We start from the raw sequence: 16,075 nt of genomic DNA, 5'->3' as shown, positions 1-16,075 counted from the left end.
ACGGGGCCCCATGATTTCTAACAGCAGCCCTGTATGCAGCAGCACTTGGGTGGGATGTCCCAGCTTTTACGTTAGAACTTTGGAGAACTACTGGCATCTATTCAAGCCATTTGATTATCGTGGGTACACACAGCTTCATCTTTGAAGTTCATCTATCAATATGGACTTTACCTACTTATTGCTATTGAGTTGGATCTCAAGCAGTGGATATTCAAGGCTGCAAAGCTCAGATTGCAGAACCCTGCATCTGATCTTCCCCTCAACAAGGACCAAGTTGGAAGAAGCCACCAACAAGAAACAACTCTTCCAAGAAGGCTCAGGCCCCGTACACACGTCCGTGGAACTCGACGTGCCAAACACATTGAGTTCCTCGTCGAGTTCTGTGTTGAAGCCGCCGAGGATCTCGGCGGGCCAACTTTCCTCATTGAACAACGAGGAAATAGAGAACATGTTCTCTATTTGGCCCGTCGGCTTCCTCGCTGAAAAGTGTACACACGACCGAGTTTCTCGGCAGAATCCAGCTCTGATGGAGTTTCTGGCTGAATTCTGCCGAGAAACTCGGTCGTGTGTACGGGGCCTCAGAGATGGCTAAGTAAACGTTAGCAGTTTTATTCAGTGGTTCTCAACCATTGGACCCCAGCCTCTCTCCTGCCAGGCTGTGGTTTCCTGATTGCTTTCTGTCAGGCCTTCATAGACTCATGGAACTACAGTATGTAGTAATACATAGGTGACGCTGAACTACAGTACACATTTCACCTGTCAGATGCTTCTGAACAAGGTGGCAGCACAGTTGTTCTTGCAAAGATATCATACGCTGGGGGACTGGAGATAATGCTCAGTGCTAGACAAAGGGGACAGGTGCTGCCATACCGACACATGTAAATATGAGGCCTTGGGGCCCCAGGGTCTGCCTACCTGACAGTGGTAAATAGCTGTTTTGGAAAAACGGGCTTACCAGAGATGTGAGGGGCTTATCACTCTGAGGGCACCACTACACACCTGTCACTGTCCTCTAATAATTCATGCAATTGGATAATCTAACTAATACAAAAGCGTGGGTGGACAGACCAACAGGAAAGACCAACAGGTGTGCGACTACATGCGACTCTCCAGCTGTGGTGAAACTACAAATCCCATCATTCCTCTGCCTCTAGGGCCGGGTACACACGGACAAACATGTATGGTGAAAGCGGTCCGTCGGACCGTTTTCACCATACATGTCTGCCAGAGGGCTTCTGTACGATGGTTGTACACACCATCGTACAGAAGTCCGCGCGTAAACAATACGCGGGGCGTGTCCGCGGTGTCGCCGCGTCGATGACGCGGTGTCGCCGCGACAATGACGCGGCGACGTGGGCGGCCCGCCTTTAAAATGCTTCCACGCATGCGTCGAAGTCATTCGACGCATGCGAGGGACGGCGGGCGCCTGGACATGTACGGTAGGTCTGTACTGACGACCGTACATGTCCGAGCGGGCTGAATTCCAGCGGGCTGTTTTAAAACAAGTCCAGGAATATTTGTCTGCTGGGAAAAGGCCCGGCGGGCAAATGTTTGCTGGAATTCGGCCCGCTCGCGCCCACACACGACCAAACATGTCTGCTGAAACTGGCCTGCGGGCCAGTTTCAGCAGACATGTTTGCTCGTGAGTATGGGGCCTTGGAGTCATGACTGTGATTGTCAGAGTCTTGCAATTTCTCATGGAACTTGTAGTTTCACCACAGCTGGAGGGTCGATGTTGTCTGCCCCTGCCTTATACACACGATCGGGTTTCTCGGTGGTCAAAAGACCGCCGTGAAACCCGAGGGAAAAACCGAGAATCGGCTCGGTCACTTTTCCCCGTGTACACACGGCCGGTTTTCCCGACAGGAAAACTGTCTGTGGTCGGGAAAACCAGCCGTGTGTATGCTCCACAGCCGCGTTTCCCCATAGGAAAACTGCGGGGGAAAAAACACAAGGATTCGCAACGGGAAATAGAACATGTTCTAATTTTTTCCCCACAGATTTTCTGTCGGGAAAACTGCTAGGGAGCAGACACACGGACGGTTTTCCAGACAGAATGAAAACATGAGGCCCCGTACACACGACCAAGTTTCTCCGCAGAATTCAGCCAGAAACTCGGTCGGAGCTGGATTCTGCCGAGAAACTCGGTCGTGTGTACACTTTTCAGCGAGGAAGCCGACGAGGAACTCGTCGGGCCGAAAAGAGAACATGTTCTCTATTTCCTCGTTGTTCAATGAGGAAAGTCGGCCCGCCGAGATCTCGGCGGCTTCCACACTGAACTCGACGAGGAACTCGATGTGTTTGGCACGTCGAGTTCCTCGGACGTGTGTACGGGGCCTGACAGTTTTCCCGTCGGGAAAACTGCTAGGGGGGACGAGGCATTAGAAATCTGCCAATAACTGTGGATGGGAGATGGGGTATGTTTCTGTAAATAGTGGCAATGCCAAAATCAGGAGGGTGATGCTCTCACATAACACAACTAGAGCGATGTGCTGACAAGTTGTGCTATCCACTTTATTCTTCATTTCATTTATAACATTTTTCTTTAGCATAGATTCACTTTAATGACCACTGGAGATGGTCCTGCTAATAGGGAGCAGGTGACAACTCTAGTGTACTAGCATCTAGCTGATGCCAATAATGCAAAAAGACATGCATGTTAAAGTGGAGTTCCACCCATAAATATAACATTACATCAGTAGTTTTAAAAAAATGTCATTAGTCCTTTACGAATTTTTTTTTTTTTTAGATGCCTTCAAAGTGTTGTTGCTAGGCAGAATAGTTAATCTTCCCACTTCCTGAACCTAGGTGCTTAATGCTTCCTAACCTACACCGCACAGACTCCTGGGAATGTAGTGGGTGTAACTTTCCAGGAGTCTGTGCATTCCCCAGTCTCAAAGAATCATGTGACTTGGACAGCACAGGTGCTGAAACCTGATCTGACACTGCTTGTGTAGCACTGAGCATGTGCGAGATCTGCAAGGCTGAAATCCAGGAAGTCATACAGCCTGGCTTCATGATGCCCACACTTAAGATGGCCCCAGTCAATTTCTATTTTATAAAGTGTCTAAATGCTGTAACAACCTAACAAAACGGACCTTAGTTTACAGACTAACTTTACATTAAGCTTGTGTATTACAGGGGTATTTATATTTAAAAAGTGAAATTGTGGCCGGAACTCCGCTTTAATAGATGAACAGTATGTTCATAGCTATGTGTGCATAAAAAATATATTATAAAATATATATATATCTATATAGATATATATACTTCTGTACACACATATATAAACTATGTTTCACTCTGCATATAAATGTACTACTTTTTCCCAGTATAAGTCATGTATTTAAAGATAGAAATTAGAGATAACCTCATTTATTGTCAGGGAGCAGACAGAAGGTTGTTGAATTATTTAAAGGATGAGCCCCAGATACAGTAACTTTTCCATTTCTCATATTTCCTCCATGCTCACATATCAGGACGTGTCTTGTATTGTGTGGAATGTCAGCACGTCTGTTGTCCACTTCTCTTTTGTTCATCTCACTTGGGAATCTTATTTCTGTAAATGAATTGAACATAACATTTTGCTGTTTTCAATGTTTCTCTTTCAGATTTCGGAAATACTTTAGTTCGAAGTTGTATATATGTGATGCTGCTATTGTTGTTATCACGCTGATTGTTACCGTGGTCTACGCATTCACAGATTTCAGTGGAGCCACCAATATTCCAAGGTATGACATAGTCATTCCAGATAGTTATTAATAATACTTGGTGGGCAGGACTTTTTTTAAGGTATCACGTGTTAATATGGTGGCTGGTCCTTTACCTTTTCAGTCTAGGGCTTACTTTTGTGTGTTTTGTTCATAATGCTTATACAGTAGTACCTCGGATTACGAGCACAATTCGTTCCAGAAGAATGCTTGTAATCCAAAGCACCCGTATATCAAAGCGAGTTTTCCAATAGGAGTCAATGAAAACTCAGGTAATTTGTTCCACAGTGACTGCTATTGTATGCAGAACCACATGTGGCAAGAGGTGGGGGGGGGGGGGTTAGGAGACACTCGTAAACACTCGGAGACCGTTTGAGGCCGCTTGGAGACAGTCAGAGACACTCGGGATGAAGTATTTCTGAGGCCTTGTACACACGACCGAGGAACTCGTCGTTAATGAAACATCGTTTTCCTCGACAAGTTCCTTGTCAGGCTTGTCGAGAATCTTGTCAAGCTTTCTTTGCGTACACACTGACAAGACAAAATCTTGTCGTTCTCAAACGTGGTGACGTACAACACGTACGACGGCACTATAAAGGGGAAGTTCGATTCCACTGGCACAACCCTTGGGGCTGCTTTTGCTAATCTCATGTTACCACGTGTTAAGTAAAAGTTTGGTAAAAGACGATTTGCGCTTTTCAGTCTGTTACAGCGTGACGAATGTGCTATCTCAATTACGAACGCTACTTTTACCGAAGGTGTGCTCCCGTCTCATACTTTATTCTGAGCATACGCGGGTTTCTAAGCATACACACGAACGTGTTTCTCGTCGTAAACCAGCCCGACGAGGAACGCGACGAGGAAATTGAGACTTGTTCTCTTTTTTTCCCGTCGAGTTCCACGTCAGTTTTCTCAACTAAAAACATACACACGACCATTTTCCTCGGCAAAAAGGCTCTGCCACCAAGTTTCTTGATGGATTCTGTCGAGGAAAACGGTTGTGTGTACGAGGCCTTCGTGTCTCCAAGTGGCTCCGAGTGTGTCAGAGTGTCTCTGCGTGTCACTGGCACCCCTGCACCTCTGGCCAAATGTAGTACTGCACACCTCATTGACTTTAATCCTGCTCGTCTTGCGAGACAACGCTCGCAAACCGAGTCGGGATTTAAAAACAAACGATTACTAAGGTGCAGTGGATCGAAAAAAAAAAAACAAAATAAAAAAACATGCGGTTTAGTAATTATGCATACGAGTGTATCTTTTTTTTTTTTTTGGTTGGGAAGTGGATCTTGGGAGGGAGTTCCCACACTTTTTTCCCCAGTACTTGACCCCTGAGTATAATAAAGTACATGGATCAAATGCATCTACAGTGAATACCTTCAGAAGCTTGGCAAGGAACAGATAGCATAATGCCAGTTAACACGCAACCAAACTGGAAATAATACAGTAGCTCGACCTCTAGAAAAAAAAGGGTAATTGTTGTGCTCACCCACGTTCTGAGGCCCCGTACACACGACCAGTTTCCTCGGCAGAATTCAGCTTCCGACCGAGTTTCTGGCTGAATTCTGCCGAGGAAACTGGTCGTGTGTACACTTTCGGCCGAGGAAGCCGACGAGGAGCTCGACGAGGAAATAGAGAACATGTTCTCTATTTCCTCGTTGTTCTATGGGAGCTCTCGCCCCGCCGAGCTCCTCGGCGGCTTCAGGGCTGAACTGGCCGAGGAACTCGATGTGTTTGGCACGTCGAGTTCCTCGGCCGTGTGTACGAGGCCTTAGGCATATGAAATTGGAGGACCTGTACCAGAAAAAAAAACATCAATCAGAACCTGTCTGCTCTTATTAAACCATGCAGTGACCAAATATTATGCCACGTACAGACGGTCGTTTTTTGTGATAGAAAAAAACGACATTTTATGTGATGTAAAAAAACTACGTTTTTGAAACTTCATTTTAAAAAATGACGGAGCATACACACCATCGTTTTTTCAAAATGCTCTAGCAAAGCGCGGTTACGTACACCACGTACGACGGCACTCTGTTCCATTCAAGCTCGCTTCATAACTTGCTTCTGAGCATGCGCAGGTTTAAAAACGTTGTTTTAAACTTTGTTTTGCCCACACACTATCATTTTAAATGACACCAAAAACAACGTTTTGAAAAACGACACAAAAAATTGAAGCATGTTTGAATTTTTTTTTTTGTTGTTTTTTAGAAGACATAAAACAACGTTTTCCCCACACACTGTCATTTTAACCACTTCCCGACCGCCGCATGTATATGTACGTCCACAGAATGGCACGTACAGGCAAATGGGCGTACATGTACGTCCTTGCCTTCTAGCGGGTGGGGGGTCCGATCGGGACCCCCCCGCTACATGCGGCGGTCGGATTCCCTCAGGGAGCGATCCGGGACGACGGCCCGGCTATTCGTTTATAGCCGCTCCGTCGCGATCGCTCCCCGGAGCTGAAGAACGGGGAGAGCCGTACGTAAACACGGCTTCCCCGTGCTTCACTATGGCGCTGCATCGATCGAGTGATCCCTTATATAAGGGAGACTCGATCGATGACGTCAGTCCTACAGCCACACCCCCCTACAGTTGTAAACACACACTAGGTGAACCCTAACTCCTACAGCGCCCCCTGTGGTTAACTCCCAAACTGCAACTGTCATTTTCACAATAAACAATGCAATTTAAATGCATTTTTTGCTGTGAAAATGACAATGGTCCCAAAAATGTGTCAAAATTGTCCGAAGTGTCCGCCATAATGTCGCAGTCACGAAAAAAATCGCTGATCGCCGCCATTAGTAGTAAAAATTTTTTTTTTATAAAAATGCAATAAAACTATCTCCTATTTTGTAAACGCTATAAATTTTGCGCAAACCAATCGATATACGCTTATTGCAATTTTTTTTACAAAAAATAGGTCGAAGAATACGTATCGGCCTAAACTGAGGGAAAAAAAATTATATATGTTTTTGGGGGATATTTATTATAACAAAAAGTAAAAAATATTGCATTTTTTTAAAAATTGTCACTTTATTTTTGTTTATAGCGCAAAAAATAAAAACCGCAGAGGTGATCAAATACCACCAAAAGAAAGCTCTATTTGTGGGGAAAAAAGGACGCCAATTTTGTTTGGGAGCCACGTCGCACGACCGTGCAATTGTCTGTTAAAGCGACGCAGTGCCGAATCGCAAAACCTGGCCTGGGCATTTAGCTGCCTAAAGGTCCGGGGCTTAAGTGGTTAAATGACGTTTTTAAAGATTTCGTTTTTTTACATCACAAAAAGTGATGGTGTGTACGCGGCATTAGATTTGGCCATCATGGCAATACACAAATAAGGTGTAGCATCCACTATCGAGAAAAGAAGAGAGTCCACCGTATCCTATGTATCTAGCCAGGGTCCACAAATGTTATAAGATTTCCCTGGGCGCCCTCTAGCCTCAAATGTCAGCTTGTACAGAGGCAAGGTTTGCTTAATTCTTTTTTTGCACTCGCTTATATGCAGAGGTTCAGAGGAAAGCCAGTGGAGGGCTATTCATTTCCTAGTGTAATATAAGATGAGCCTCAAGAACTGTTTGGACGTGGCAGAGATGTCTAGGTCCTCATACACGCCTAATAAACACCATCTAGGGTTGCAGATATTTGGTGTCAACTATAAAGGCTGTAATACTTGACCAAAACGGTCTAATGCCGCGTACACACGGTCGTTTTTTGTGATGAAATAAAACAACGTTTTTTAAAAAACGTCATTTAAAATGAGCGTGTGTGGGCTTCACATCGTTTTTTGTCTTAAAAAAAACGACCAAAAAAAAATTCGAACATGCTTTTTTATGTCGTTTTTCAAAATGTCGTTTTTTGTGTTATAAAAAATGATCGTGTGTGGGCTAAAACAACGTTTTAAACCCGCGCATGCTCAGAAGCAAGTTATGAGACGGGAGCTTGAATGGAACAGAGTGCCGTCGTACGTGGTGTACGTAACCGCGCTTTGCTAGAGCATTTTGAAAAAACAACGGTGTGTGGGCAACGTCGTTTTTTAAAATGAAGTTTAAAAAACTTTGTTTTTTTTTTATGATAAAAAACGACGTTTTTTTTACAAGACAAAAAACTACCGTGTGTACGCGGCATAACTCTATCGCAGTACCACGCCATATGCAGAAAGTCACCATTCTTTTTAGCAAATTTATGGCATAGAGACGAGTTCCTCTTTCTTTTTTTTTTAAAAAGCTTTGCAGGTTAACATTGATGAAAAATGCATTAATTTACAGGCATAGAGCAATAACCCAAATGAAATGTGTTGTCACTGAATTGACAGTTGTTTTCACCCAATAGACAAGTTTAGATTGCATATACTGTAGGTCAGTTAATACACATTAAAGTGTTCAGTTGACTGTTATTAAAATGTATGAACAGCTTGTAATGACCAAACTAAATAACCAATAAGACGAGTTCATCTTGCGCATATAAAATAAACATTGTGGGGTATAATATAGTAATAAATAGCGCATTTGAACAAGCTTATCCCTGGCAGAGATCACTGTGGAGGGGTATGAATTAAACAGTTTGCATCCAAACTTTTGATATGATTGGCTGAAATCTTTGAGAAGAAAACCCAGCTGTGTTTCCAGCTCATCCCTAGTGTAGAAAAATAAAAGGGGGGCATTGGATTTTGCCCTATTCACATAGAGAAAATGTACCAGCAGTTTCACTGGTTGAATAGCTATGATTTATTTTTACAAATACACCCCTAATGCCTTGTACACATGATTGGAATTTCCGATGAAAAAAGTCAGACAGAGTTTTTTCATCGGAAATTCCGATCGTGTGTGGGCCCCATCGGAGTTTAGAAATAGAACATGTTTTATTTTTTTCCGATGGAAAAAAATCCTATCGGAAATTACGATCGTCTGTGTGGAACTCCGACGGAGGGAAAAACATGCATGCTCAGAATCAAGTCGACGCATGCTCGGAAGCATTGAATTAAATTTTTCTCGGCTCGTCGTATTGTTTTACGTCACCGCGTTTTGGACGGTCGGAATTTAGTCTGACAGTGTGTATGCAAGACAGCTTGAACGGAATTCCGACGAAAAATTCCATCGGATTTTATCCCATCAGAAATTCCGATCGTGTGTACAGGGCATTAGTTTGGTAATTGCATGATCGGTTCTATCATACTTTTTTAAGAGTTTCAAGTTCAGTCAAGTTACTGATTCTCTGGAATGCTCAGAATAGACTTCGCACTTGAATGCCCAAGCCTTCAAAAAGAGCTGACCACTTAAAGGTGTTGTAAAGGTCAAAAATGTTTTCCCTAAATAGCTTCCTTTACCTTAGTGCAGTCCTCCTTCACTTACCTCATCCTTCCATTTTGCTTTTAAATGTCCTTATTTCTTCTGAGAAATCCTCACTTCCTGTTCTTCTGTCTGTAACTCCACACAGTAATGCAAGGCTTTCTCCCTGGTGTGGAGAAAGCCTCTTGAGGGGGCGAGTAGGAGTGTCAGGACGCTCACTAACACACAGCTCCTTTCTCTATCTGCAAAGTAGAGAGTGTCCTGACTCTCCTGCTCGCCCCCTCCCACCTCAAGAGGCTTTCTCCACACCAGGGAGAAAGCCTTGCATTACTGTGTGGAGTTACAGACAGAAGAACAGGAAGTGAGGATTTCTCAGAAAAAATAAAAACATTTAAAAGTAAAATGGAAGGATGAGGCAAGTGAAGGAGGACTGCACTAAGGTAAAAGAAACAACCTTTGACCTTATTCTGTAATCTGAAGCCTCGTACAGGCGATCGGATTTTCAGATGGGAATTGTGTGTTGACAGACTGTTGGCTGAAAATCTGACCGTTTGTAGGCTCCATCGGTCAATTGCTGTCGGATTTTCTGCAGACAAAAATGTTGATAAGATTTGAACTTCTCAGGTTAAGAAAAAAGTACAAAGGGGTTAGGGGTGTACCATCATCCTAGTATCGAATATAAAGTTGACGGGTTCAGGGACTCCCCAGAAACCCTGAAAGCCGACAGACAATGAGTGGGCGGGGAGGACTATACCGGTACGGGGTAAAGTGTTTATACTCAACCAGAGTGATACAAAAGAGTAATTTTTAAAAAGATTTATTCACAAAATATACATAAAAAATATATATTTAAAAAGAACAGACAATACATTTAAAATACAGTACATATACAGCGATTAGGTCACCAGATGTGCAATGCCTTCAGAGATGAGGAGGGGGTACAGGTGAACCAGAAGCGCCATGAGACAAACAGTCTCGGGTCTCGACTAGTTTCGCGATTTATTAATCGCTTCGTCAGGAGACGGTCTACAAGATGGAGTACAGAGAAAAAAGATCATTAACAAGAAACACATATAATTATAACTGTGGCCAGTGGAGATTTGTCGGGTGGACCATCTCTGTAGGCCAAAACATAGTAAGCAAGGGGATTGAGGATCATGTCGCCTACCTATGGGCACAGCATCCGGGTCTCCCAGCAAAGTCCTAGAGCGACCAACAATTGGGGGTTCACAGAAGGAAAATCCTAGAAAAGACCTATTGATAGAGGTATATGTCAAAGGAGGGTTAACTGTGCTTGCAGGTGATGGATGTGAGTTGGGATCAAACATGCAGTGCCTGAGATATGGGAAGGATTGTGCAGAGGGAGAAAGGGTAGGGGGACAGAAGGAAAGATAGGGAGAGGAAGGAGGGAAAGGGAAAGGGGTTTGAGTAGAGGAAAGAAGAGAGGAAGGGTACTCTCAAACAAATAAACGAAAAAGGAAAAGTGTGGTAAAAGGGAGTATATAATGGAGAGGGACTGAGGGAAAGAAGGAAAGGGGGGAAAAAGAAAAAAGAAAAAAAAAGAGAAAAAAAGGTATATTAGGGATAAGAGGGGGGGGGGGTGAGGGGAATAGAAAAACTGAAAAAGAGGGGGGGGGGAAGGAGAAGAGAAGAAAAGGGAAAAATGGGGAGGAAGAGAAAAATCACTTGCCCTTTGGACAAAAGTCTGACGCTTTGTCTGCGGAAAATCCGATCACGTATACAAGGCTTTACTTTCTTTATGGAAATAGATAATAAAGTATTCACATTTATTTTATCAACAGGGACCTTAAATGTGCGCATTATACACACAACCATACATTATATACATGTACTAATTCAATTAATAATTCTCCTCCTAGACTGGTAAACTTTTTCCGAGCTTTGAGAATTCTCATTTTGGTGAGAATATTTCGCCTGGCATCTCAGAAGAAACAGCTGGAGAAGGTTACTCGCCGAATGGTAAGAATGACCAGTGGGAAGAAAGCCTCGGCTCAGATACACTGACATCATGAAAGTATTAGGCCTTGTACACACGACGGAGGAACTCGTCGTAAATGAAACACCGTTTTCCTCGACGAGTTCCTTGTCAGGCTTGTCGAGAATCTTGACAAGCTTTCCTTGCGTACACACTTTTAAGACAAAATCTCGTCGTTCTCAAACGCGGTGACGTTAAACACGTACGACAGCACTAAAAAGGGGAAGTTCGATTCCACTGGCGCCACCCTTGGGGCTGCTTTTGCTAATCTCATGTTACTGCGTGTTAAGTAAAAGTTTGGTTAGAGACGATTCGCGCTTTTCAGTCTGTTACAGCGTGACGAATGTGCTATCTCCATTACGAACGCTACTTTTACCGAAGGCACGCTCCCATCTCATACTTTATTCTGAGCATGCGCGGGTTTCTAAACATACACATGAACGTGTTTCTCGTCGTAAACCAGCCGGACGAGGAACACGACGAGGAAATTGAGACTCCCGACGAGGAAAAAGAGAACTTGTTCTCTTTTTTTCTCGTCGAGTTGCACGACAGTTTTCTCGACGAAAAACATACACAAGACCGTTTTCACCGGCAAAAAAAGCTCTGCCACCAAGTTTCTTGATGGATTCTGTCGAGGAAAACGGTCGTGCGTATGAGGGCATAAATGATGTCACCGCCTCATCCACTCCTGATAATCAGCTGAAACTATCAGTACAAATGCTGTAACTTCTGTGCACCACTAATATTATTTCCTCTAAAAAAAACTGCCCCCTCAACAATATTTTATTACACAGTTTTCTTCCTAGGGTCACATGCGCCTGGGTGCAAATATTTCTGGCACCCCACATTACAGTGGTAATTTTTCTAACTCCTCCCCATTTACCGCCAACGCCCCAGCACTGTTAGTGTGAAAGGGCTCTTGGTACATCTCATTATACATCACATCTGTAGCTGGACTACTGAGGCGCAGGAAGGGACAGGGGCTGTGTATCATATGCAATCTATCATGCCATAAAACATCTAGAGCAGGGGCAGCCCAGAGCACATGTAAAGGGATGCTGGGGATGCCATCCTCCTGCACACAGCACACAGCACACCGAACACTGTGACTCACCTCGGTTCTATCTCTGTGCAGCCCGAGATAGAGATGGGAGGGGGAGGCATTCCAACTGGAGTTGGTGGAGACAGTGCAGGATCCAAGACTCCCAGTGTGAGGAATTCATTCCTGCACATCAGCACTCAGCAGCCACTGAAAACTAGAACCCTCATGTCAGGAAGAGGAGCGGCCCCTCCCCCGAGCACTGCCAGACTGGACGGCTGCCCTATGCTCACACATCAGTTCTGGACGGACACAAACCTATGCTCAGAACACTACTTCTGGATGGACATAAACAAGGAAAGAAGGAGGGAGGGGAGAACTCTGGCACTTTGGTGCCCCCACCTCTGCAGGTGCCTGGGTGCAAAGCACCCTGTGCACCCTGCCTAGGATCGGCTCTGCTTGACAGTGCCTAAAGCCTTATTTTGCATTTTTTTTTATGTTGTTTGCATTTCAGTTTTAGGGCTCTTTACACCAGTGGCAGCATTATGACACAAGGTAACATCTGTTTCATATTTTTTCACCCCAGTGGTTTGTGGTGCGGTGTACTACATGCTGCATAAAAGTAGTGCATATCCTCCTTTTTTTTGTGCACACCAATGCATCACACAAACTCATGGGATTAAGGTAAATTGCCTTTTCTATCTGTTATTTGATTACCACTGAGGTTTTTATTTTTTGCGTTATAAGCAAAAAAAGACAGACAATTTCGGAAACAAAAATGTTACTTATATCTGCTATAAAACATACCCAATACATTTTTTTTAACCGCTTGCTGACCAGCCACCGTAAAACAGGTCAGCTCGGCTGCGCCAAATCACGTAATATTACGTGATTTTGCATTTCAGCCACTAGGGGCGCCCCCTGCTCGCCCCTGGTGCCGCGCCGGGCACCCACGACCGCTTGTTACAGTAAACACACAGCTCAGTTGGAAAACCACGTTGCACGACCGCGCAATTGTCAGTTAAAGCGACGCAGTGCCGAATCGCAAAAAGTGGCCCAGTCATTGACCAGCAAAATGGTTCGGGGCTGAAGTGGTTAAAAATCGAATTTCTTTCTCAGTTTAGGCCAATATGTATTCTGCTACATGTTTTTGGTAAATTCCCAATAAGCGTATATTGATTGGTTAGCGCAAAAGTTATAGCGGCTACAAACTATGGGATTGAGTTATGGATTTTTTAACTAGTAATGGTGGCGATCAGCGATTTAAAGTGGGACTGCGGCAGACAAATCGGACACTAAGTGACACTTTTTGGGGACCAATGACACTAATACAGTGATCAGTGCTAAAAATATGCACTGTCACTGGACTAACGACACTGACTGGGAAGGGTTTACCATCAGGGGTGATCAAAGGGTTAAATTTGTGCCTAGGGAGGTGTTTTTACTGTGGGAAGGCAGAGATCTGCGTTCCTGCATTGCATACAGCCTTCCATTCTCACAGAACGGCGATCTGCCTTGTTTACATAAGCAGACCGCCGTTCTGCCTGTGTCCCGAATGATTGGTGGGTCCCGACAGACATTGCGTCTGCAGGACTCGCTGTTTGCCTTCCGCTGTGTCCAATCACAGCGGGAGCGGGTTGCCGGTGGAGCCCCAGACCCGGAAGCGCAGGATCATGTACAGGTACGTGATCCTGCCCAGGGGAGCCGCTTTGCCGCCGTATATTTACTTTATACGGTTAAACCTAATCATTCATCTGTGCACATTGCTCAGCCTACATCCCTTCTTTTATAAGAACTCAATACACCTGTAATGAAAAAGAAGAAGAGTCACTATAGAATAAGGAAAAGTTACTCTACCAACATGGGTCATTTTTTATCAACTCATGTAAGTTAACAAAAAGGCTTTGCCCACTTTTGCATTATTTTCCAAGCCCACCTTTTTTTCGAATATTCGTAAATTTAAATATTAAAAAATTCATAAAATTCATAAATTCGGTCATTCTGAAATTCAAAAACCCAAAAATGCAAAAATTGGAAATGATAACTAACTAATAACTATGACTAACTATTAAATTATAGGTACTGGGATTTCTTTTAAAATGTGGCCGTAACGAACGAGAATTTATCTGAAGAAATATCCGAAATAACGAACACGGTATCTAAACTAATGGACCGTAACTAATTAATAACAAATAATAATAAAAATAAAAAGGTATTATTATTATTATTTATTATTAAATCGTTCTATTCCATTTGTTTAGATGCAGCATTCATTATTTTGGATAACTCCTAACTTCCAATACCTATAATTTAATCGTTAGTTATTATTATTTAGTTAGTTATTCTTTTCTATTTTCATTCTTATTTTTGGATTTTCAAATTTACGAATTTTCTAATTTACGAATTTCCAGATTTTCAAATTTACAAATGTATGAAATGAGATCATAGCGAAGGACACGGAAAAAAAACAAATGAAGCAAAAATGAACAAATTTTTCGGCAGTGCACCTCTACTTTGGCCGCGTACACACGATCGGTTAAACCAATGAGAATGGTCAGATGGACCGTTTTCATCGGTCCAAACCGATCGTGTGTAGGTTAAAAAAAAGCCAACTTGTTTTAAATTTAACCGATGGATTCCTAACCGATGGGAAAAAAACGATCATTAGTAGGCACAAGCATCGGTTAAAAATCCACGCATGCTCAGAATCAAGTCGACGCATGCTTGGAAGCATTGAACTTCGTTTTTTTCAGCACGTTGTTGTGTTTTACGTCACCGCGTTCTGACACGTTCGGTTTTTTAACCGATGGTGTGTAGGCGTGACGGACCATCAGTCAGCCTCATCAATTAACCGATGAAAACGGTCCATCGGTCCGTTCTCATCAGATGGACTGATCGTGTGTACAGGGCTTTTGAGTTACTAACCCAAAAACAAGTAAAGAGATAAGGAACTCTGATCTTTCACCAACCTAACTTCTCATTTACAGCTGCACTTTCTGGCCCAGATCCACAAAGCAGTTACGTTGGCGTATCTATTGATACGCCGCGTAACTTCTAGGATACTCCGGCGTATCTTTGTTTTGTATCCACAAAACAAGATATGCCTGAAGCTGGGCTAGATCCGACTGATGTGCGTCTTAGTACGCCGTCGGATCTAAGGTGCATATTTACGCTGGCCACTAGGTGGCGCTTCCGTTGATTTCTGCGTCGAGTATGCAAATGAGCTAGATACGCCAATCCACAAACGTACGTCCGCATGTCGTTTACGTAAGGCTTTTTTCGGCGTAACGTTACCCCTGCTCTATGAGGTGTACGCGATGTTAAGTATGGACGTCGGGCCAGCGTAGAATTTTCTGTTGTGTACATCGTTTGCGTAAAAGGTTTGCGAATAGGGCTCTGCGTAAATTACGTTTACGTCGTCTAGGCATTAAGCGGGCGTAATTTAGTTTAAAAATTCGACGTGATACTGAGCATACACATTTACGTGGGGTCAAGCTTATTTTACATAAAACACGCCCCCCTGTTCATCATTTGAATTCCGCGCCCTTACGCCGGGAGATTTACGATACACCGCCGTAACTTTAGAGGCAAGTGCTTTGTGCTTTGCCTCTCAAAGTAGCGGCGGCGTAGCATAACTACAATACGCTACGCCTGCCTAAAATTACGCCGCCCTACGTGGATCTGGCCCTCTGTCTTCTGCCTTTCAATAATCAGAATCTAGTTGATTTTTATAAAGTTTAATCCATGTAAACTAAGAAAACAATCTCTTTTTCTAGGTTTCTGAAAACAAGCGGCGGTATCAGAAAGATGGATTTGACTTGGATCTCACCTACGTTACAGGTTTGTGTTACAGAGGAAAATTTCTGATCTTCCTCCTGGGTAGATTATACTTGAAATACTTCAAACCATATATAATAATAATGTAGAGCCCAACTTTTACTTATATAACCTGATCTGAAATCAGTGGCCAAAAGCTTATTGTATTCATATGATAATAGATGCTGCTATTGTCTTGTTACATTTGCCCGATTTTATACCACATATA

The 16,075-nt window shown here is 43.5% G+C and overlaps 1 protein-coding gene across 2 annotated transcripts in view; it reads left to right on the top strand.

Moving 5' to 3' along the window:
• The window catches only part of LOC120929118 (phosphatidylinositol 3,4,5-trisphosphate 3-phosphatase TPTE2-like), a 120,174-nt gene that overhangs the window by 63,286 nt on the left and 40,813 nt on the right, over window positions 1–16,075 (top strand). For both annotated transcript variants that reach the window (XM_040340346.1, XM_040340347.1), the window contains exons 6-8: window positions 3,612–3,731; window positions 10,876–10,975; window positions 15,807–15,870. In XM_040340346.1, the coding sequence (XP_040196280.1) occupies window positions 3,612–3,731; window positions 10,876–10,975; window positions 15,807–15,870 (284 nt within the window). The remainder of the gene's footprint in view (window positions 1–3,611; window positions 3,732–10,875; window positions 10,976–15,806; window positions 15,871–16,075) is intronic.

The sequence above is a fragment of the Rana temporaria genome, chromosome 2 (genome assembly GCF_905171775.1).
Source record: "Rana temporaria chromosome 2, aRanTem1.1, whole genome shotgun sequence".
NCBI lineage: Eukaryota > Metazoa > Chordata > Amphibia > Anura > Ranidae > Rana > Rana temporaria.
This window is presented reverse-complemented; position numbering and strand designations above follow the sequence as displayed.